Raw genomic sequence first — 23,948 nt, forward strand, 5'->3', positions numbered from 1 at the left:
CCAGTCCTTTTCCTCAAGGCCCCCATGGTTTCTGGGGGTTACGGTACCATAGCTCCTTGTCCCTCCACTTGTCTGCTGGCTGGTGACCAGCACCCTCTCAGGACCCCATGTGCTGTCCCCTGCCACTTCCCCAGGGCCTTTCTTGCCCGCATAGGCCAGCCCCACTGCTCCTAAAAACAGAGGTTCTCTGGGGCCCACACGCCCTGAACCAACCCTGGGGACTGTGTAGCCCCGGCGGATCTCCACGTAGTGGGGGAGTTCAGCTCAGATCCTCACAAGCAAGAGGAATCAACCCTCCCCACATCTCAGAGGTCCCTGTCCCCAGCAGCTCTGCCTAACAACAGCCTTTTAAAAAGTACTGCTATTAAGCAGAAGTGGTTGGATGCATCTGCATGAGTCCCTGGAAGTTCAAGGACAGCACTAATGACATTTAAAGGAGAGCCTGGGGCCTTACAGAACAAAGACTGTCTGCTCCAAGGTGACTTTGTCTCTGCTGCTAGAAGCTACTCGTAGCCACAGTTCTCCTGCTTAAAGAAGACACACTGCACACTGAGTCTGGAGACAGAAAAGTACGCTCTTCAGGGACGTCCCCTCCGCCACAGAGGGCTCACGGCTTTCTTACTGGTATCTCCTTTTTAGGAAGCTGAGCTCCGTGCATCAAGCTGGCCTTGCTGTGTAGCCATGACCATCCTGGCCCGCAGGGTCTCTGCTCCTTACCACTAAGATTTCTAGACCTGAGAGAAACCTTTGAGGTCAACCAAGTCCAAAGCATTTGTTTATGATAGAGAAATTGAGGCTGCAGTGGCAGGACCTTGGCCAAGGGCCCAGTCAGACAAGAGCCCAGCCCTTGACTCCAGACTAGACCCTAAAGGATTGTACCTGGTTCCAGGTGAGGGCTGCCTCTGGCCTGGCCTTCCCCAGAGGAGGTGCTTGCATCCAGCCATCAGAATCTTGGCTGTTCACCAAAGGCCTCTCAGCTAACCAGCACCACCCAGATGGGGACAACAGTGACAACTTCATGGGGACACTATGCTCATCAGAGACATTGCCTTCAGCCACACCCCCTACAGGCAGAGTCTGAGGAGGGTTCCTGTTCAAGGGACTGACTTGGGGGGATGCTCTCTGGGGATGGGGAGAGGTGGAAGCAGGAAGGGAAAGGGGAAAAGCCAAGTGAGGCTGCGGTCTCAGCTGGAGATGGGCCTGTCTTCTCCCCCCGGCAGAGCCAGTCCCTCAAATGGGTGGCCCTGGCTGCCCTGCTGGCCAGAGGGCTGGGGAAGGGGTCTGTCTGGGCAGAAGTCTCGGTAGCACACATTATGAGATAAGGGTAGTGGTCAGGGGCTCTCAAAGTATGACTCCCAGCCAGCATGTCATAATCCCCTGGGAGCTTATTAGAATGCAAATTTGGGGCCCTACCCTGGATCTCTCGGGTGGGCTACCTGAGTTTTAATGAGCCCTCCAGGTGATCCTGATGCCGAATCTGAGACTGTTAGGACTGTGGGGCTGGGGAAGATGTCAGTGACCCTGAGACACTCTGGCAGGTGGGCAGGATAGGGGCATGGTGGGGCAGAGCTGCTCTGAGGTAGCCCCTGCTCCTGGCCCAGGGTGGCCCTTGTCCTGGCCTCCCACCTCCCTGTGTTGGGTTGGATGAGTGACACATTCCTGGGTGTGATGGGGAGTGCCTCCCCGACCATGTGGAGATGGTGCCTTGTGCACACAACCCTCAGCCTTGCCTAAGAGAAGCACCCTTAAGCACAGGGGTCAAGGGTCAGGGGAAGGCCTGACCAAAGGCCCTCCTCAGAGAGGGGGAAAGTTCACTGGGCAGGTCGGGAGTTCTAACACACACACAAACCACTGGGGGTCCAGAACCTGGAGCAGGCTGTGGCTCTGCATTTATGACCAGCTCCCAGGGTACACCATAGCTGCTGGCCCAAGGGACACAATGACAGAGGCAACTGATCTAGCCCCAAACCCAAGTCAGACAACGAGGAAGGTGCTGGAAGGAGCAGGGGCCATCATCCTCCAGTCCCTCACAAGTAGGGAAATGGCCACCCAGAGATGGGAAAGGACTTACCAAGTCCACAGCCCACAGCACCCTGCCTCAGTCCCCAGCAACCTTCAAGCGGCATGGTAAGTCATGGTAACCCCTGCCCTATGTTGTCTCTGCAAGGCTCATGCTGATGCACACTGGGTCCTTACTGCACCAGGAGGCAAGAGGAGCAGATGTTATTTCCCCCATGGAGTCCAGAGAGGTACACACCTGGTCTTCCATTGCGCCCCCTCTTTGGTACTGATGGGCCCACAGGGAAGGTTCGCAGCAGGCCTCAACTTTCTGTGACTGGGCAGGCAGCTGGGGCTACAGGGTGACTTGAGGAACCCCAAATCAATTACTCCCAAACAGCAATCATCACCCAGGTGGGGGAAAGTGTCTCTGCCACCATGTTACTTTGACTATGACTCCTCAGAAAAAGATGGAGGAAGAGACAGCAGCCACCACCCTGGTCCCAGCTACCTCCAAATGACCACACCCTATGAAGGTGGATGTGGGCAGAGCATTTATTCAGCTTGGTCAGCTCCGGCAACCGTCAGTGACCCACAGAAGAATCCAGCTCAGACAACCATTCCCATCTCCCTGCTCAGCCACGAGGCCACCTGCTCCTCCTCCCCAAGCAGGGGGACCTGAGGCTCCCGTGTCCACCCAGGCCCTGGGGCAGCCACATCTCACCCAGCAAAATGCACCCATGAGCTACCCCTTGTACCTCCCCCCTTCCTGATTGACCCCTGTTTTCAATCACCCCACAACCTCCAACACTTGATTCACCAGTCAGTCAACAAGTATTTCCTGAATGTTACAAAACTAGCCCTGGGCTAGACTCTGTGGTCCTCAGGGAGCTCACAGTCTAGTTGAAGGTTCAAGACACATACACACACGCACACAGGAGGCTGGAGCTAAGACAAGATGGCCCACACATGCTTGTGTGCAAGGATGCATTACAGATGGGCTATGTAGAGAGGGATGGGAATGAGGCTGGCTCAGGCTTGGCTGGGTGCAGGAGGAAGACGGCATCACAGAGCTCAGGGCAGGCTTGGGGTAGAGGCACGCTGCCCAGTGGGCTGAGGAGGCAGGCGGGATGACGAGCAGAGGAGGTGCATCCTGGGAGACTTCCTCTTCACTGACAAGGCTCAGAGCCAGAGTGAACGCTCTGCAACCAGATGGGGCCTGGTTTCCTCTAGCGTAGGCATGTGCAAGTACCAGTAGGAACCTACGAAAAACACGACAAGCAAAGATCCCAGGGCAGGGAGCGACAGACAATCCTGGCAAAAGCCCAGTCCAGATGGTATCTACCACATGGACACACAGCTCCTCCCTGCCCACACGATGCCTGACTGGGATGTGTACTTACCCAAGGGTCTCGGTAAGTACAATTAACTTCAGAAAATCTGTTTGTCATCAAAGATCTGGCCCAGCCCCAGCACTGACACCTTTTCTGATGGGGAGGCAGGTGGGCTCTCAGGTGTGAAGACAGAGGTAACTTGGCCCTGCTGTTGGCCACGTGCACCCCAGGGACACAGGGAAGCTACCCCCGGCAGCCTTTCCCTCCCTGCCCAGGACCCAGCAGGGAGAAGAGAAGCCCCCATGGTCTTCCCACCCTGGTGGCACGGATCTGGGCTGAGCTGCTAGAAATGAAGGGTCCCTCCCCACTCAGACCAAGCTCGAGCCTCCCTGCAGCATTCTCAGACATCCCAGCTTCCCTGCCATCTCTCACCAAAGCCCAGACCAGGGAGTAGTCAAGCAGAAAAAGGATCACAAAGCCAGAGAAGAGCAACTCAGCTCAGGAACCTCCAGCAGTGTTTGCAGGAGGGAACTAAGGTTCCAGAAACCTGGCGTGTTGATAGTTGGCTCTGGTAGAGGGGACTGGTGAAAAGGGTTCCCTCCTCGGATTCTTTATTCCTGAACCGGGGGAGTGAAAGGGAAGACACAACAGGGCTTCATTCATGAAATTGCTTGTAAATTTTGAATGTAAAGGAGTGTGCCTTTTTCTGGGGAGAAGGCTCTAGCCTTCGTCAGATTTTCAAAGGGCTTTGTGACCCTGAAGGTGCTGAGAGCCTTGATTTGAAAGAAAACGAAGACTTCAAGCTCAAGTTCATGTTCAGGAGGCTCTGCCTCTGCCCAGTTCTGCTGCAAGGCTGTGTACCCCACACAGGAATGGGGACCCCACAGGGCACAGAACCGCCTCCCAGCTCCAGCTCCTTCTGGCCTTTCTGTGGTAGGAAGTGTCCTCATACCAAGTGCTGGCCAGGCCCCATCTGGAACCCACTGGGCTCTGAGGTCCTGCCTACTCCATATCTGTTCACAGAAAAAAAAAAGAGAAATGAAGGGTCAGGTCAGGAACCAGGAGGGGGCAGTCAGCTGGTTCACCCTGGGTCAATGCAGTCCTCTAGGCCCCCACCAAGAACTACATGGACAGTCAATCCCTTTGCAGGTAAGTCAACAGGGCTTTCCCAGGCCCCAGTTTAAGCTCTTATCTTCTGCAACAAAGGACTGGTCTTCATGACCTCGAAGCACCGAGGAAGAGCAGGGAGGGAAGGAACTGGCACTCTGAGCTGAGGCCTGACTGCTCCCCCTGGGACAGGAGAGGGGTGACCCTTGGGTGCCTCTCGAAGCACTGGTTCCAGACCTGCAGCCTGCAGGCTTCCTTCTGAACCTCTGGTGGACATACCACATCCCCTCAGGCACCCAGACCAAGGAGCAATGCCCCCACTCCTACCATATGGCCTACAGTCCTACTCCTGTACCCACCAGCTCCACTTGCCCACCGGTGAGAGCCACTCTTGAGGACAGGAGGCGCAGCCGAAAGGGTCTGCGGCCCCAGAATCCACGGCCCGGTCCTGCATCGGCTGCAGCACTAAGTACCACGTGCAACCTGGGGTCAGAGGTCCTGGGTACCAGTGTGGCTCACTTTCCTCACATGTGACGGTCGTGACGTAAGAGCCTCCACAATCGGACCTGTCCTTCCACACTCTGCTCTTCCAAGGACACCTAATCACCCTGTTACAGCACCTATCACCAGGGAGTGAGCATCACTTGTCCACACCCCCCATACACACTCCTGCGTGAGCGCCCAGGGACAAAGACCCTGACCTCCTCTGCGCCTCCCCAGAGCTGGACACAACCTCGGGCCTGCACTCAGGAGAGCTCCAGGGAGCTTTTTGGACAATGACGTTGCCCTCCCTTACCTGCAGGATGGCAAGGATGCCCTCACAGTGTCCCAGGGTGGAGAAGAACAAAAGAGTGACCAGAAACGTGAAGACCCTGGGGTCTGAAGCTGGGCCTGAGGCTGAGGCACTGGGCCCTCCCCAAGAGCGTTCTGGGAAAGAACAGCCAGTAAGGAGTTCTCTATGGAGCCCCCCACCCCTGCCTGCTAGTCTCGATACAGCTGCCCCTCCCCATTCAAGAAGAAGGGCTCTAGCGCTGCCAGTAGGGCTCACCTGCTCTGGGCGAGCTAGAGAAGGAAGCCAAAACCCGGCTCGAAGCAGCGCACTCCTGCAAACGGGCTCCTGGGTGAGGAGTGGGTGGCCCCCGGAGGCCCCCGTCCGCTTCCGGACGCGCCCCCACCCCGGGGCCGCGGGTCACAGCGCGCAGGCCCTATGCGTCGCGGTGCCGTCGGCGCCATGGCCGTGGCTGCGCTGATGCGCCTTGAGGGCGCCTTCGCGGGCGAAGCTCTTGCCGCAGCGCGCGCAGCAGAAGGGCCGCCGCTCCCCGAAGACCCCAGGGCGGCGCGGGTGCGGCGGCGGAGCGCGCGCGTGGATGCGCGCGTGGCTGAGCAGGAAGCGCGGCTCGCGGAAGCGGCGGCCACACTGCGCGCACTCGTGCGGCTTCTCGCCGCTGTGGATGCGCCGGTGCGCCAGCAGGTTCTGCTTGAGGCTGAAGCAGCGGCCGCAGTCAGGGCACGCGAACGGCCTCTCGCCCGTGTGCGTGCGCTGGTGCACCTCCAGGTTGTGCTTGACGCCAAAGGCCTTGCCGCACTCAGGGCACACGAAGGCGGTGCGGCCCGGGACCGCGTGCGCCTTCTGGTGCCGGATCAGGCTGGGCAGCTGGGGGAAGGTCCGGCCGCACAGCGGGCAGCGGTGGGGCGGTTCCTCCGCGGGCTGGTGGATGACCAGGCCGCGCTCGTCCCCCGGGGCCTCCTCCACTTCCCCGGCGGGGGACCCGCCTCCGGAGGTCACGGGCTCCGTCATGGGCACTTCCAGCGGCTCAGCAGCCCCTGGGGAGGCAGAAGCAGTGAGAGGAATCAGGCAGGGACTGCCCTCCTCCCCCAACCCTGTAAGATTTTGTTCAAGCCAGTCTTCCCGTGCTAAGATACACTATTTTCTCCTCTACCCCTAACTCACGTCTTGCTCCTCCTTTCTCAAGTGCCACCTCCTCCTAGAAGCCCTGACCCCTTGAGCCCTTCCTTAAACTATGCAGCCCAACCCTGTGGCCCTTAGCACCCTACGTGGTGGTCAGCCGTGACCGCCTCGGTCCCCCCACCAGGAACTGGTGAAAAACCAGGCCTGTCCCCACTCGGACTGGTACTTTCAGAGGCTGGCACCTCTCCGACCAGATTCTCAGGGAGGGGTGGGGACGGACACCCCAAATCTGGAGGGAAGTGTAAGGCCATCTAGTTTAAGGAGCTTTTGCAAAGCTTAAAATAAAAAAACAAAAACCCTCTAAACTTGAAAGTGACCTCGATTAAACACTAAAGGCATCATCGGCTCCTCATTTATCAAAACGAGGCAGGAGCTTAAAGGTTTTCGTCTCTGAGCCAACAGGGAGGCTGGGGGGAGGGGGTCTACGCGTCACTCTTCTTTGTATCCCCACAGCCAGGCCTGGCCCAAGACCAAGCAACCGACTCAGGGCTCAACAAGGTCGCCAGCCTGCGTCACACCCCCATTCGTGCTGGTTCTCCAAAGGGTCCCTCTTGCCCAGGGCACTGCACTCTTCTTACGTTGCTTCCCATTGTCCTCACAACAGCCCAGCTGTACAGATGGGGAAACACAGACTCAGCAAAGTCCACACACCTGCCCAAGGTCACACAGGAGCCAGAGCCAGGAATAGACCCCAGGTCTCCTGACTCTCTGCCTGGTCCTCTTTTCAGTGTGCTGCTGCTCAGCCACTGAACACCCCTCACAACACACACACACACACACACACACACACCCAGCCCTCCAGAGCCAGCCATACCCAAAGGGTCCCTGCTCCTACAGGGCTACTGTCTGCGCCGCCACCACCAAGACTTGGGCTCCTGCTCCGGCAGAGAGCTGAGGCCAGCCAGAGCTGGACTACCTGCCGCCTCCCGCTTCCTACTCCACCGACCCTGCATGCCGGCCTTCCCCGGGCTTCAGATCTCACTGCTCACCACAGCCTCAGCCAACCTGTCTGCAGAGTGGGATCTCAGAGAAAGTGCCTCCTTGTTGCCCTGCCCTCAGCCAGAGATCAGGGTGGAACAGACCCTTGCCCTGGTGAAAGGGCAAGCACCACTTGCAACAGAACCTACCCACAAGTCTTTCCTAAGCAGCTGCACTGATATTTGCAAAGACAGACCATCATAGTCCCCTGGGCCAGTCTCTACTTGGCCCTGTCACTGAGCCAAGGGCCCACGGCTGTGGCCCCCGCCCCTCCCCAAGTTCCTCCTTTCCGCCCCACACTCACAGCCCAGGCTGCGCCCCCGTCTCTCCGGTCTCCAGCGGCGGCTTTTTCCTCAAGAGTCTGCGCTGCCCAGAGCAAATACGGTAACACTCCCGCAGCGACTCCCGCGGCCTTTCTTTCCTGCCCCCATAAATACGGCAAGCCTCCCGCAACGCTCTTCCTATCAAAAACTGCATTAATCAAAAGAGCTGAGCCTGCGTAACCTTGCCAACTCCTGGGGCCGGAGCGACCCTGAGGAAATATGGTAAACTCTGCGTCGCAACCCCACCCCCACGAAAATACGTTAGGCCTCCCATACGGCTGCCGCAACCTACTGCACCCTTCTGCAAGGCCTGGCTGCCTTGGGGAAATAACGTAGTCCACCTCCTGCTTCCCCGCGCCCCGCCGGAGCCACACGACCCCCGATAAATACGCAATTTAGTCGCGGCACTCAGTCCCCTGAAAGGACCTGCGCAGCGCCCAGCAAATACGGTAGCGCGCCGCAGTGACGCGTTCCAGAGCTTTGGCCCAGATAAATACGGTAACGGCCAGCCTCGCCCGCCGTAGACGCCCGAGGGCTCCTCCCGCCGCAGCTGCCCAACAGCCCCGCGAGGCTGGGAGTCTAAACTCGCCTAAACCGGCTGACGGAATATGGGGTCCACCAGGGCCGGCCCAGGTCGGGCAGTGGGGCCGGGCGGGGGCTGGATGGGGGCCAGCGCCCTCCTCCCCCATCCTCCCACCCCAGTCATTCCCATTCAGGGTTCCCGAGGCCTTAAGTCCACAATTGGGGCATCGCCCTCTCCTCGCTCATTCAAAAGCCGGAATACTCTGGTCAGGCCAAAACTGCCCCCAACGTCTAGGCAACAGGATTTGGGGGCGCTGAAGCGCTGGTGGCACCGTGGTTAAGCGGTTGGCTGCTAACCAAAAGGTTGGCACTTCAAATCCACCAGCTGCTCCTTGGAAACCCTATGGGGCAGTCCTACTCTGCCCTATAGGGTCACTGTGAGTCGAAATCGACTCGATGGCAAAGGTTTTTTTGTTTGTTTGTTTTCCCAGGAGGTACAAAGCCTTTCCTTGCTTAAGAGAAGCAGAGCCACGTGGTAGAATGTCCCCTCCCTCTCGGGAGCTCTAGTCGAAGCATCCCATAGACGAGCTGGTGTCACAGGAGAAGCAGCCAGCTCACAGAGGGCAGGGCTGAACTCCAGCCAGCCTTAGGCTGTCAGGTAATAACGCCCCTTACCTGTGCTTCCACCTGGAGTATCTCCCCCTGTATTACACCTTTCCCACAGAGATAATCACTTGTATGATTGTCTCATTTTATAGGCGGGAAACTGAAATAAATGGGGAGCACCTAGTGATTCCCCAGAGCCAAGGCGGGGCTGGACCCCACCCCCAGCATGCCAGGCACTGCAGAGCAGACCCAGGTGTGGTGTCAGGGACCCCAAGGAATGATCCATAAGGTGCCTCAGAATTCACACAGTCCAGTCCCACCGTTTACAGTTGAAGAAATAAGCCTGAGAGGGAAAGGGGTTTTCAAAGCACTGCTGTTGGACTCCCGTGGCAGGCCTCCTGCAATAGATGGTGGGTGTGGCTCTAAGGGAAACCCTGATGGGGTAGTGGTTAAGAGCACTGACTGCCAACCAGAAGGTCAGCAGTTCGAATCCACCGGGCGCTCCTTTGAAACTCGGTGGGGCAGTTCTCTTCTGTCCTGTAGGGTTGCTATGAGTCGGAATCGACTCGACAGCAATGGGTTCAAATGAACGGGTGGCTCTAAGCACCTTGGGCCCCCTGAGGCTTTGTGGGTGCTCAGCTGTGTGGACAGAACCCCAGAGGGGTCTGCTGGGCAGGAAGGACAGTTCTTTCCTCCCTACATCAGGACCCTGCTTCTAATACCACCAGATAGGACCCCCCACGCTGCTCCCCACATGACTGCACCCAGTTACGTGATACTCATAAGCCAGACACCCAAAGGACACTGGTGTTTAAAACAGGGCAGCAGGGAAGCCCAGAGGGACGAACCACCAGGATGGACGTTTGCCCCGATCCAGGGCCAAGTGTAGACTGAGTGTGGCTTTGGCATCAGACCCTCATCGCTATGGGTTGTAACCCTCCCCTGGACCTGGGATGTCTGACCGAGGAACAGGCACAGCAGCCACACCCCAGTTCGCCAGCTCCTGCAGACGCTGTCATCTGCCAGGGCAACCAGCCTTCCCCTCTTCTGCAAGCCATGAGAGAAATGGGACAATCAGAAATGACCAGCTTTCTAAAAGTCAGATATAGCCATGTTTTTAGCAGCATTTTATATGTAGGCCAGGAGCCCTGGTGGCACAGTGGTTAAGCACTCAGCTGCTGTTATGGATTGCCTTGTGTCCCCCAAAAATATGTGGCAACTTGGCTAGGCTATGATTCCAAGTATTGTGTGGTTGTCGACCACTTTGTGATCTGATGTGATTTTCCTATGTGTTGTAAATCCTAACCTCTATGACGTTAATCAATGGCACTGGGTTTTCTTTTTTTTGTATGATGTTAATAGAACCCTTGAGGTACAGTACTTAAGAATTACAGCAAGCTACTGCTGCTAGCCAAAATGTCTGCAGTTCGAATCCACCTGCTGTTCCTTGGAAACTCTATGGGGCAGTTCTACTCCGTCCTGTAGGGTCGCTATCAGTCAGAATCAACTCAACAGCAATGGGTTTTTGGATGATGTTAACAAGGCAAGATTAGAGGCAGTTAATGAGGCAGGACTCAATTCTCAGAATTAGGTTGTATCTTGAGTCAATCTCTTTTGAGATATAAAAGAGAGAAGCAAGTAGAAAGGAAAGGGACCTCATTACCACCAAGCAATAAGAGCCTGGAGCGGAGCGTGTCCTTCCGCCCCGGGGTCTCTGCCCTGAGAAGCTCCTAGACCAGGGGAAGGCAGATGACAAGGACCTTCCTCAAGAGCTGCCAGAGAGAGAAAATGTTCTCCCGGAGCTGGCACCCTGAATTTGGACTTCTAGCCCCTTAAACTGTGAGAGAATAAGTTTGTTAAAGCCATCCCCTTGTGGTATTTCTGTTATAGCAGCACTAGACAACTAAGACAACTGCTAACCGAAAGGTCAATGGTTTGAACCCACCAGTCACTCCATGAGAGAAAGACGTGGCAGCCTTGGAAACCCTATGGGGCGGTTCTACTCTGTCCCACAGGATTGCTGAGTCAGAATCAACTCAACAGCAGTGGGTTTCGCAGTGGGTTCTAGGTAGGTGGCGCCAAAACAAAAGGAGAGGACATAGCTCAGGGATGGGGTAGGAGGCAGAGACAACCTCAAACTCTGAGAGGCCTCCATTCTCTTCTCTGCACCAATTTGGCTGAGTCTTGGCTTCTCTGGTTTCATATGCATCCCCTTGCCCCCCTGTGCTGTGGGGACACAATAGATGTAGGAAGGTGGAGATATTCTGCAAAGGCACAGTTATGGCCAGCTCGGTTATTGTCAACACCCTGTGAAGCCCATGTGACAGCTGGACTCTAACAAAACTGTGGCCTAGGATTTGGCTCCTGAGTGGGCAGAGGGCTCACAGCTCATTGGGGTCCGGCTCTGGGTTCACCCAGCACAAACGGACAGAATGCCTGACCTGTGGGCCTTCCTGCTTTCTGCTCCAGAGTGCTGCCCATACAGAGACCATGCTTGCTGCCTGGCCACCCCAGCTTCCTCCTGCCAAGCCATCCCATGTCCCTCTTGTCTGGGGGGGGTGTCATTGGGGCTGGACAGTGACCCCACTATGCATCCCCAAAGCACCTTGTGCTGACCTCATATCCCCACTTCAGAGGGCAGGGCTGTTTTCATTTAGCATCTCTGGATCCCAAGCATCCAGAGCGTAACAGGTCTTCAGTACATGTCTGTTGGATGACTGGGAGCACATCTACAAGCTGCATCTGATGGCCTCTCAGCCGCCTCGTGTGCGGGTGTGTAAGGAGGGAGGAGCCACAGACCTATGGAGGTGTAGAGCTCTGGGTACAAGATTGCGTCTGCTCCAAAGTTCCCTTTCCTTGGAATTAAAACCCAGACGTGACCCACGACATCAATTCGGCCAAATCCTAAGCTTGAAGTAGAACTACTGGACACTGAGGACGTTAACTCTTCATGGGAACAGAGCTTCATATGGGGCAAGCACAGTGAAGTGAAAGCAAGGAGACAAAAATGCTGCACACGTTTATGAAAATAATGGGACTAGCTGCCGTTTGTCAAGTGTTGCTGTGTGCCAGGCACACTATACACTTTACACAGGCATACATAGGCCCAGGGTCCAATGCCTTAAACGGCACAGCCATAATTTAACCCCAGGACTGTCTGACTCTAGCCACTATTCCCCTCATGATGGAAGGTCTCTCTAGCTTTTGGGCCTGGGTGAAGTGTGGGGGAAGACAACATTTCTAGCTTCTTGCCATTGGGAGCATCATTCCTTCAACACCGCACTGTCCAATCACCGTATATTCAATATTCTTCACGAACATGACAATTCAAAGGTGTCAATTCTTCAGTCATCCTTGTTCATCATCCAGCTTTCACAAGCATATAAGGTGATGGAAAACACTGTGGCTTGGGTCAGGTGCACCTTAGTCTTCAAGGTGAAATCTTTGGAGAGGTCTTTTGCAGCAGGTTTGCCCAATGCAAAGGGTCTTTCGATTTCCTGACTGCTGCTGCCATGGGTATTGATTGTGGATCCAAGTAAAATGAAACCCTTGACAACTTCGATCTTTTCTCCATTTATCGTGATGTTGTTTATTGGCCCAGTTGTGTGGATTTTTGTTTTCTTTATGCTGAGGTGCAATACATACTGAAAGCTGTGGTCTTTGATCTTCATCAGTAAGTGCTTCAGGTCCTCTTCACTTTCAGCAAGCTAAGTTGCATCATCTGCATAACACAGGTTGTTAATGAGTCTTCCACCAATCCTGATGCCCCGTTCTTCTTCTTAGAGTCCAGCTTCTCGGATTATTTACTCAGCATACAGATTGAATAGGTATGGTGAAAGGATACAACCCTGACACATACCTTTCCTGATTTTAAAACACACAGTATCCCCTCGTTCTATCTGAATAACTGCCTCTTGATCTATATACAGGTTCCTCATGAACTCAATTAAGTGTTCTGGAATTCCTATTCTTTGCAAAGTTATACATAATTTGTTATGCTCCACACAGTCAAATGTCTTTGCACAGTCGATAAAACACAGGTAAACATCTTTCTGGTATTCTCTGCTTTCAGCCAGGATCCATCTGACATCAGCAATGATATCCCTGGTTCCACATCCTCTTCTGAAACCAGCCTGAATTTCTGGCTGTTCTCTGTCGATATACTGCTTCAGCCATTTTTGAATGATCTTCAGCAAAATCTTACTTGTATGTGATATTAATGATATTGTTTGATAATTTCCACATTCAGTTGGATCACCTTTCTTGGGAATTGCCATAAATATGGATCTATTCCAGTTTGTTGGCCAGGTAGCTGTTGTCCAAATTTCTTGGCATAGACAAGTGAGCACTTCCGGTGCTGCATCCACTTGTTGAAACATCTCAACCAGTATTCTGTCAATTCGTGGAGCCTTGTTTTTTGCCAATGCCTTCAGGGCAGCTTGGACCTCTTCCTTCAGTACCATCGGTTCCTGATCATATGCTACCTCCTGAAATGGTTGAACATCAACCAGTTCTTTTTGGTATAAAGATGAAGAAATTAGAGATTTTTACCAACTTCTATAGCCTGAAATTGATCGAACATGCAAACAGGATGCTTTGATAATTACTGGTGACTGGAATGCAAAAGTTTGAAACAAGGAAAGATTGGTAGTTGGAAAATATGGCCTTGGTGATAGAAAAGATGCCAGAGATTGCGTGATAGAATTTTGCAAGACCAACGACTTCTTCATTTCAAATACCTTTTTTCACCAACATAAACGGCGACTATACACGTGGACCTCACCAGGTGGAATACACAGGAATCAAACTGACTACATTTGTGGGAAGAGAAGATGGAAAAGCTCAATATCGTCAGTCAGAACAAGGCTCAGGGTTGACTGCAGAATGGACCATCAGTTGCTCATATGCAAGTTCAAGTGGAAACTGAAGAAAATTAGAACAAGTCCATGAAAGCCTAAGTATGACCTTGAGTATATCCCACCTGAATTTAGCGACCATCTCAAGAATAGATTTGATGCATTGAACACTAATGACTGAAGACCCGATAAGCTGTGGAATGACATCAAGGACATCTTACATGAAGAAACTAAGGGGTCATTAAAAAGACAGGAAAGAAAGAAAAGACCAAAATGGATGTCAGAAGAGACTCTGAAAGTTGCCCTTAAACATCAAGTAGCTAAAGCAAGTGAAAGAAATGAAGTAAAAGAGCTGAACAGAAGATTCCAAAGGGCATTTCAAGAAGACAAAGTAAAGTATTATAACGACTTGTGCAAAGACCTGGAGTTAGAAAATCAAAAGGGAAGAACACGCTTGGCATTTTTCAAGCTGAAAGAACTGAAGAAAAATTTCAAGCCTCGGGTTGCAATATTGAAGGATTCTACGGGAAAAATATTAGATGATGCAGGAAGCATCAACACAAGATGGAAGGAACACAGAGTCACTAAACCAAAAAGAATTGGTCGACGTTCAACCATTTCAGGAGGTACCACGTGATCAGGAACCAATGGTACTGAAGGAAGAGGTCCAAGCTGCCCTGAAGGCATTGGCAAAAAACAAGGCTCCACGAATTGACGGAATACCGGTTGAGATGTTTCAACAAATGGATGCAGCACCAGCAGTGCTCACTTATCTATGCCAAGAAATTTGAAAGACAGCTACCTGGCCAACAAACTGGAATAGATCCATATTTATGGCAATTCCCAAGAAAGGTGATCCAACTGAATGTGGAAATTATCAAACAATATCATTAATATCATATGCAAGTAAAATTTTGCTGAAGATCATTCAAAAGTAGCTGTAGCAGTATATCAACAGGGAACTGCCAGAAATTCAGGCCGGATTCAGAAGAGGATGTGGAACCAGGGATATATATCATAGCTGATGTGTTTTAGTTATCTAGTGCTGCCTAACAGAAATACCACAAGTGCATGGTTTTAACAAAGGGAAATTTATTTCCTCACAGTAAAGTAGGCTAAAAGTCCAAATTCAAGGCGTCAGTTCCAGGGGAAAGCTTTCTCTCTGTCGGCTCTGGAAGAAGGTCCTTGTCCCCAATCTCCCCGTGGTCGAAAAGCTTCTCAGGCACAGGGACCCCGTATCCAAAGGACACACTCTGCTCCTGGTGCTGCTTTCTTAGTGGTATGAGGTCCCCAACTGTCTGCTTACTTTCCTTTCCTTTTATCTCTTGAGAGATAAAAGGTGATGCAGGCCACGCCCCTGGGAAACTCTCTTTACCTTGAATCAGGAAGGTGACCTGAGTAAGGGTGGTGTTACAATCCCACCAGAACCGCCTTTAGCATAACATTGCAATCATAAAATGGAGGACAACCACACAATACTGGGAATCATGGCCTAACCAAGTTGACACATATTTTGGGGGCGACGCAATTCAATCCATGACATTCCACCCTTCGGCCTCCCAAAAATCACATCCTTGTAACATGCAAAACATATTCACCCCGTTGCATTATGGCAAAATTCTTAACTCTAAATCCAAAAATTCCTCTTCATCTGTGAAATCTAGTATACAAGTTATCTGTTTCCAATGGTACAAGCTAGACATTTCCATTACAAATGAGAGAAACTGAAGGGAAAGAAGGTATAACAGGCAACAATCAAGTCAGCAGAACACATTACATTAGCCCTTAAGGCTTTAAAACTAATCCTCTGTTCTCTGAGACAATTGACACAATGGCCCTGCCCTCCAGACTCTAGGCATTGGCCATACTCTCCAGATTCTGAATGGAGGCCCCTCAACCCTGGGCTTCACCTCTGCCTTCTAGGCCCACTGGGACAGCAACTCTGCTCCCTCGGCTTTGGGTGCACCATTCTCCTAGTCCATCTGAGTGGTAACTCCCCTCTTAGGAACACCAGAGGCTACGGCTCCACCCTTTGAAATCCCAGAGGTCCTGGCCCATACCTTTTGAGACTGAGGCAGCTCGGCTTCTTGTGTTCTTTGTCTCTTTAGCTTCTGGTTCCTGGTTTCTTGGCCTCTCAGCTCTTCAGGCCTCATGCCCACATCTGTCCTGCTTGCGGCAAGTGTTCCAAAGCTCTGTAACTCCACCAGTAAGTGCCCAGAGGCACCCTACTCCACCAGGAAGCCTCCTGCACACAGGCACTCAGCTCTCTGGCTCCATGGGTCGGCAAGCCTAGCTCCACTGATAAGTGCCTGGAGGCACCCCGCTCTGCCAGGAAGCCTCAGGCGCACAGGCACTCAACTTTCTCGCTCAGTGGGCCGGCTCCAGTACCCTGTCACGCTGGTCTCCTGGTTCTGCTGCTTCTAATTCTCTGCTGTTGCTGCTCCTCTGCCGCTGCAGGTTCTCTGCTGCGCTGGTGCTCTGCCGCTGTCGCAACTCTATCCATTCAGTTTCAAAACTGCTTCCACATTTTAGGTTCTGTTAGAGCAGCACCCCACTCTCTTGGTACCAAATTCTGTTTTAGTTATGTAGTGCTGCCACAGCAGAAATACCACAAGTAGATGGCTTTAACAAAGAGAAATTTATTTTCTCACAGACTAGTAGCCTAGAAGTCCAAATTCAGGGTGTCAACTCCACCGGAAGGCTCTGGAAGAAGGTCCTTGTCCTCAATCTTCCCGTGGTCAAGGAGCTTCTCAGGCACAGGGACCCCAGGTGCAGAGGACACGCTCTGCTCCTGGTGCCGCTTTCTTGCTGGTATGAGGTCCCCAACTCTCTGCTTGCTTCCGTTTCCTTTTATCTCTTGAGAGATAAAAGGTGGTGCAGACCACACCCCAGGGAAACTCCCTTTACCCTGAATCAGGGAGGTGACCTGAGTAAGGGTGGTGTTACAATCCCACCCTAATCCTCTTTAACACAAAATTACAATCACAAAATGGAGGACAGCCACACAATACTGGGAATCATGGCCTAACCAAGTTGACACATATTTTGGGGGGAACACAATTCAATCCATAACATGTCAGATGGATCCTGGCTGAAAGCAGAGAATACCAGTAAAGATGTTTACCTGTGTTTTATTGAATGTGCAAAGGCATTTGGCTGTGTGAATCATAACAAATTATGTATAACTTTGCAAAGAATAGGAATTCCAGAACACTTAATTGAGCTCATGAGGAACCTGTACATAGATCAAGAGGCAGTTGTTCGGATAGAACAAGGGGATGCTGCGTGTTTTAAAATCAGGAAAGGTATGTGTCAGGGTTGTACCCTTTCACCATACCTATTCAATCTGTATGCTGAGCAAATAATCCGAGAAGCTGGACTCTAAGAAGAAGAACGGGCCATCAGGATTGGTGGAAGACTCATTAACAACCTGTGTTATACAGATGACACAATCTCGCTTGCTGAAAGTGAAGAGGACTTGAAGCACTTACTAATGAAGATCAAAGACCACAGCCTTCAGTATGGATTACATCTCAACATAAAGAAAACAAAAATCCTCACAACTGGACCAATAAGCAACATCATGATAAATGGAGAAAAGATTGAAGTTGTCAAGGATTTCATTTCACTTGGATCCACAATCAACACCCATGGAAGCGGCAGTCAAGAAATCAAAAGACGCGTTGCATTGGGCAAATCTGCTACAAAAGACCTCTTTCAAGTGTTGAAAAGCAAGGATATCACCTCAAAGACAAAGGTGCCTGACCCAAGCTATGGTATTTTCAATTGCATCGTATGCATGTGAAAGCTGGACAATGAATAAGGAAGACAGAAGAACTGATGCCTTTGAATTGTGATGTCGGTGAAAAATATTGCATATACCATGGACTGCCAGAAGAACAAACAAATCTGTCTTGGAAGAAGTACAACCAGAATGCTCTGTAGAAGCAAGAACATTGAGACTACGTTTTACATACTTGGACATGTTGTCAGGAGAGATCAGTCCCTGGAGAAGGACGTCATGGTTGGTAAAATACAGGGTCAACGAAAAAGAGGAAGACCCTCAACGAGATGGATTGACACAGTGGCTGCAACAATGGGCTCAAACATAAGAACTATTGTGGGCATGGCACAGGACCGGGGAGTGTTTTGTTCTGTTGTACATAGGGTCGCTATGAGTTGGAACCAAGTGGACAGCACTAAACAATAACAACAGTAACATGAAGGACTGACACCCAAAGATTTTGAAGAAATCATTGATGGGCTCAAAGCTGGCAAAATTCCAAAACCTGGGCCAAGTGGACGGTTCTCTTGTAAGCCAGCTGGTAGTCTTCCCTCTGATTGAACCACCCAAAGGACTTGGTTTTGGTGTATAAGCAGGATTTTCATTTATAATCAACTGTTCATATGTCATATGTCACTGGAGAAATAAAATATGTCTCTCCCATCTACAAAAAAAAAAAAAAAAGGATACAAATCCTTTAAGATTTTGCTTTATCTGTGGCTGTTTGCCATTCCCCTAAAAGGCCCCTTAATCACACCATGCTCCAGAGTACTGTGGACAGTAAAGCACCAGAATAACCAGTCTGACCATCTCTGATTTAATGGCATGCCTCCTCCTAAATATTCTGACCTGGTTTCATTATTTTAAAAGGAAAAGGAAAGAAGACTGATGTTGATGATGCAATGCCAGCCTTGGAGAAGCTTGTGGCTGTGGCAGCAGAAGAAGCTCAGCCCAGCAGGAGACCTGGGACCTGCAACCAATTTTCAACCACCTTGGTGGACACATCATACCACCCCCAACCCCTCTCCTCGGGTGTCAAGTATTGATTTTTCAGATGAGATGAGATAATGGACAAGCCTGGTTATATACTGTCCAGGCCATGTGTGTATAAAATGATTTATTCCATGCAGGCCCATGAGCTCTTGGGTGGGCATATCTCACCCGCCTTGGCCTCAGGTTCAACCCTGTCACCCGTGTGACCTAACACATCTGTTTGTTAGAGGCCAGTCCCTGGGGTCAGGGAATGGCATTTTGATGAATTTGCATGGGGAGAAAAGCTGCCCCATTAACTCTCATTAGCCCCGTTAACCCCAGGTCCCACCAGTACAGCTGTGTGATTGACCTTGTCCTTAAACAGGTCACTTATGGGCGATGACCCTGACACCCATGGAGCTCTGCAGTGTCTGCCTGTCCACCTACTCAGGCACTTGGCTCCAAAGGGCTCTATCCTCAAATGTCCCGGCCCTCCAGCCCAAGAACAAGTGGCAGCACGCAGGAATCCTTCTCAAGGAGGCAGCTTGCTGGGCTCCAAGCCTTCCCCATGGTCAAAGTGGGTCTGGATGAGATCCAGGGCACTCACCCCCTGGCAGGCAGGCTGGTGGGCTGCAGGGAGTTAGGCAGGCACACATGGTGGAGCGGGTCAGAGACATCCTGAGAGCTGAGTTATCCCACAGGGGCCAGTGCTGACCTACCTTGCCCAGCTCAGCTCCTGATGGGGAACTGGGCAGGGCATGAGAAGATGGGGTATTGGAGAGCAGGGTATGGGACAGGGTGTCAGAGGATGGGTTATCAGAGGAAAGGGCATGGGATGGGGTGTCGGAGGACAAAGTGTAGAACACGGCATCAGGAGCCCTGAGTTCTAACCTGCCCCAGTCCTGGGTCTCCTAGGTATGCTGGGATGGCCAAAGAAGCCTGTGGGCCCTCACCACCACTTCCATGTGCCCTTTGGGAAGACCACAACAGTTAAAGCTTTTATCAGGTGGAGAGGATTAAACAAGATCTGAATAGGTGATGGGAAGCCAGGCTGAGCCCCGGCAGCTTCCGGGGACAGCAGCCCTGAGTCCAGAGAAGAATTCTGGCCCCTAACAGGGTGGACCGGTGGTGCAGATCTCCTTTTACAGAGCCACACTGGCCCCTCTTCCTCCCACTTCCCAGCTATCAGATGCTGGTGCCCCCACACCCACCTGCCATCCCCTCCTCCCATCTGGGAAGACCCTGTCCAAGGCCATGACCTGGTCTAGAGCCCTGGGTTTTCTCTAGGTAGCCAGGGCCTCAGTGACACCACCTTGAGGGTGTGAGGGGTGACCTCTGGGTAGCTGTAAATTGAGGAACTACATGGGAAGAAGACAGAAAGCTGATGTGGAGAAAACACTGTCCCCAGGCCCCAGCAAGAACTGGGGCAGGAGTCACTATGCTCACACAAAGGCACCTTTCCTGTCCTAGGGCAATAGGTCCCTGGGAGAACAAAGACCCAGTGTTCAAGGGGGGTTTAGAAAGGACCACAAGACTATGCAGAACAGTCAATCCTTCATTTTCTTTCCGAAACCCTGGGGCTGGTGAGGGTCCCATCAGGCAGGCACAGGCGGCAATCCCCAAGCCACCAAACCTCAGCTGAGACCACCCCTCATGCCCTGGCCCTACCTACCACACAGACCAGTGCTGAGCAGACCCAGCACCCAGGGCAATGGGCAGTGGGGTACTCAGGGCTGGAGTGCCACCTAACCATTCATCCTCCCCAAAGCATCTGTCCAGAGGCCACTAAGCACCAGACACTGCTCCAGGCACTGGGGCTATGCTTTCCCCTCCCCAGACAGCTCTGGCTTCCAGTCCTTGGTGTCTGTCTTAGACTTGAGTAGCATCTGACTGAGTTGCATCCTGCATGCAGGCATGTGACTGCCATCCTACCTGCCCAGACCTGGGCCATTTCTTGCCAGGGACCCCACCTGAGTGGGTGCAGAGGGAGGGCCTAACACGCTGGGCTCCGGGGGCAGGACGCCTGGTCTTCCAGGCCTCCTCTCTGGGCCTCTGGGTTCCTGTTTTCAGGCCTGAGAGCTTTGAGGAGCTGCCTTTGATGGAGTCTCACCCCCTGGGGCTCTGAAAGGCCCTGGCCATTTCCCACACATCCTGCTGTCTATCAAAGCACCTCCTCCTTGGAGCGGGGGACCGTGGCCAGGGCTCCCCGGTGAACTCGCTGGTGCTTGAGCAGGTGCTGCTTCTGACGGAAGCCCCGGCCGCAGACAGCGCACAGGTAGGGCCGCTCGCCGGTGTGGTTGCGCCGGTGCCGCGTCAGGTTCGGCTTCTGGCTGAAGCGCCGGCCGCACTCGGGGCAGGGGTAGGGGCGCTCGCCCGTGTGGATGCGCCGGTGGATGGTGAGCGCGGACCACCAGGAGAAGCTCTTGCCGCACTCGCTGCAGATGAACTGGCGCGGCTCGCCAGGCGCGGCCAGGCCCCCTTGCCCCCCGCCCCACGTCCCAGCCCCCCGCGACCGCTGTGGCTGCGCGGAGAGGCCCCGGGGGGCCTCGGACTGCCGCGCAGAGCCCGGCCCCGGGTCCCCACCCGCTACAGTGGAGGCGTGGGCGCGCTGGTGGGCCCGGAGTGCCCCCCGGCTGGGGCAGCTCTCTCCGCAGCGGGGGCACACGGCGGCCTTTGGGGCAGCCAGGTGTGTGCGCTGGTGCTTCAGCAGGTGCTGCTTCTGGCGAAAGCCGCGGCCGCAGTCCAGGCACCGATGGGGCCGCTCGCCGGTGTGGTTGCGCCGGTGCCGCGTCAGGTTCGGCTTCTGGCTGAAGCGCCGGCCGCACTCAGGGCAGGGGTAGGGGCGCTCGCCCGTGTGGATGCGCCGGTGGATGTTCAGGGAGGACCACCACGGGAAGCCCTTGCCACACTCACTGCAGATGAACTGGCGCGGCTCGCAGGGCCCCGGGGTCACGGTGACTGCGGCCTGGGGCCTCGGCCCGCCCCACCACCCTGGACAGGGCCCCGGCCAGGCCCATTCGGGGGCACCTTGCGGCGCCGGCCGGAGGCAGTGAGCCTGGTGGGCCGCTGTGCCCCTGAGAAGCTTCTGCCGCGCAGCCCCGGCCAGCTGGCGGTCTCGGGCGTGGGCGCGCTGGTGGGTGCGGAGGCCCACCTTGTGGCGGAAACAGCGAGCGCACTCGGGACAGGCGTGGGCGGCGGGGCGCGAGTGCGTCTTCTGGTGCTTCAGCAGGTGCTGCTTCTGGCTGAAGCGCCGCGCGCACTCGGGGCAGCAGAAGGGCCGCTCGCCCGTGTGGTGCCTCTGGTGCCGCACCAGGTTCGGCTTCTGGCTGAAGCTCTTGCCGCACTTGCTGCAGAGGTACGGCTTCTCCCCGGTGTGCGTGCGCTGGTGGATCTTCAGAGACGACCACCAGCTGAACCTCTTCCCACAGTCCAGGCACACACAGTGGCCCTCAGAGGCAGAGGGCGGGGCGTTCGGCGGGGCAGACACCGCTGCTGGAGCCTGGCCTGCCCGCCCCCTGTCCTGCTCAGGGGCAGGGGCCCACCTGGGACCCCCATTCTCTTCCTCTCTCCCCAAGGTGCAAGGTGTCCCCGTTGCTTGGCATGGTGGGAAGCTCTGGTGCTGCTGGAAAACGTTTTCCTTGTCTCTCTCTGAGAGCACGGCTTGGGGCTCCAGCCTCTCCTGCTTCATCTTCACCCCCAGCCCATCTCCTGCCAGAGGCAAAGGGAAGAGAGGATGGGGAGAGATTACTCACTGCTTGAGACTGTCAGTCACTGCATGATGGGATGGCGAAGAGGAGGCCGAGGGAAGGAAGTGGTGGGGAGTGAACAGAACTGAAGTACCATGAGCTGCCACACTGCACAGTCCGAGGGCACAGTCCCCCAAGACTGCCTCCCTTCTGACATCAACTGCAAGTTCAGGGTCCCCAGCACACCCTGACTTCTGACCAGCTGGCTACAAACACTGGGGTTCCCTGACTTTCAGACTGGATAATCTGCTAGAAGACTCAGAACTCAGGAAAGCACTATACTTAGCAAAAGGAGACAAATCAAAACCAGCCAAAGGGAGCAACGCTTAGGGTGAGGTCTGGGAAGGTCCCAAATGCAAAGCTTCTGTCACCCCCCGGCACACATCACCTTCCTGGCATCAAACCATGACAATACTCAAAGAGTACTGCCAATCCAGGAAGCTCGCTCAAGCGTTGGTGTCATGAGTTTTTACTGAGGCTTCATTATGGAGGCAGGATTGACGGAATCACTGTCTACATGTTTGAACTCCATCTCCAGCCCTCCCACCTCCCAACTCCTCAGGTTGGGCTGATATCACATGGCTTATAGTCCCAACCCTCTAATCACATGACTGGTCTTTCTGGTGTGGCCCGCCCCCACCCTAAGACTACCAGAGTCACTTCGTTGGCATAAACTATTCAAGTTGGCATAAACTATCCAAGAGGCCCACCATAAATAATAAAGACCTGCCAATCGCTCAGGAAATTCCAAGGTGTCTTAGTCTCCTAGTGCTGCCATAACAAAATAGCACATAAGTTGATGGCTTTAAAGGACAGAAATTCATTTTCTCACAGTTCTGGAGGTTAGAAGTCCAAATTCAGGGCATCAGCAGGACTGTCAGCTCTAGGGGAAAAACCTTCCTCATCTCTTTCAGCTTCTGCATCCACAGGCATTTCTTCTTGTTCCTTGGCTTGAAGACGGCTCCTTACATGCAGTCTTTCCCCTGTGTATGCCTCCCTTTTTATAAGACACCACTCAGAAGGGATGATGACTGAGACCTACCGTACTCCAGTATGACTGTGTTTGACCCAACTGATAACAAAAGAAACTCTATATATCCCTAAACAAGATCACATTCACAGATGCAGTGGTTAGGACCTCAACATGTCTTTTTGGGAGACACAATTCGATCCATAACACTCTGCCCTCTGGCCCTCAAAATTCATGACCTTCACGTGTGCAGAATACATTCACCTCATCCCAGTGTCCCCAAAAGTCCTAACCCATTCCAGCATCAATTCTAAGTCCCAAATCTCATCTTCTAAATCAGGTATAGGTGAGACTCTGGGTATAGTCCATCCTGGGGCTAAATTCTTCTCCATCTGTGAACCTGTGAAACCCAAGATATAAGTTATCTGCTTCCAAAGTGGAAATCCTGGTGGCATAGTGGTTAAGTGCTACAGCTGCTAACCAAGAAGTCAGCAGTTCAAATCCACCAGGTGCTCCTTGGAAACTCTATGGGGCAGTTCTACTCTGTCCTACTCTGTCGTTATGATTTGGAATCGACTTGACAGGAGTGGGTGGGTTGGCTTCCAAAGTACAATGGTTGGGAAGGCATTCCAACCATTCCAAAACAGAGAAATTGGAGAGAAAGATGGGACGATGGGTGCCAAGGAAGTCTGAAATTCAGCAGGGGCAAATTCCATTAGATCCCAAGGCTTGAAAATAATCCTCTGTCACCCAGGCACATCTAGGTGGTAGCCCTTCGGCTCT

The 23,948-nt window shown here is 53.3% G+C and overlaps 2 protein-coding genes across 10 annotated transcripts in view; both read right to left on the reverse strand.

The window, feature by feature from the left end:
• Positions 1–3,357: 3,357 nt before the first annotated feature.
• LOC126082049 (gastrula zinc finger protein XlCGF49.1) overlaps positions 3,358–23,948 on the reverse strand; it is a 46,121-nt gene continuing 25,530 nt past the window's right edge. Inside the window, exons 1-3 of one of the 4 annotated variants that reach the window (XM_049894425.1) lie at positions 8,002–8,242; positions 5,488–6,263; positions 3,358–4,345 (exon numbers count right to left, since the gene is read on the reverse strand). In XM_049894425.1, the coding sequence (XP_049750382.1) occupies positions 5,629–6,237 (609 nt within the window). In that variant the 5' untranslated portion in view covers positions 6,238–6,263; positions 8,002–8,242 and the 3' untranslated portion in view covers positions 3,358–4,345; positions 5,488–5,628. Of the gene's footprint in view, positions 4,346–5,487; positions 6,264–7,222; positions 7,260–7,690; positions 7,908–8,001; positions 8,243–23,948 lie in introns of those variants that run through there. The other 3 variants (XM_049894424.1, XM_049894426.1, XM_049894423.1) reach the window with 3 other exon arrangements.
• Positions 19,660–23,948, reverse strand: part of ZNF775 (zinc finger protein 775) — a 29,829-nt gene continuing 25,540 nt past the window's right edge. For all 6 annotated transcript variants that reach the window (XM_049894418.1, XM_049894421.1, XM_049894417.1 and 3 more), the window contains one exon: positions 19,660–22,157. In XM_049894418.1, coding sequence (XP_049750375.1) covers positions 20,611–22,137 — 1,527 coding nt within the window. In that variant the 5' untranslated portion in view covers positions 22,138–22,157 and the 3' untranslated portion in view covers positions 19,660–20,610. The remainder of the gene's footprint in view (positions 22,158–23,948) is intronic.

The sequence above is a fragment of the Elephas maximus genome, chromosome 8, assembly GCF_024166365.1.
Source record: "Elephas maximus indicus isolate mEleMax1 chromosome 8, mEleMax1 primary haplotype, whole genome shotgun sequence".
In the NCBI taxonomy this organism is placed as follows: domain Eukaryota; kingdom Metazoa; phylum Chordata; class Mammalia; order Proboscidea; family Elephantidae; genus Elephas; species Elephas maximus.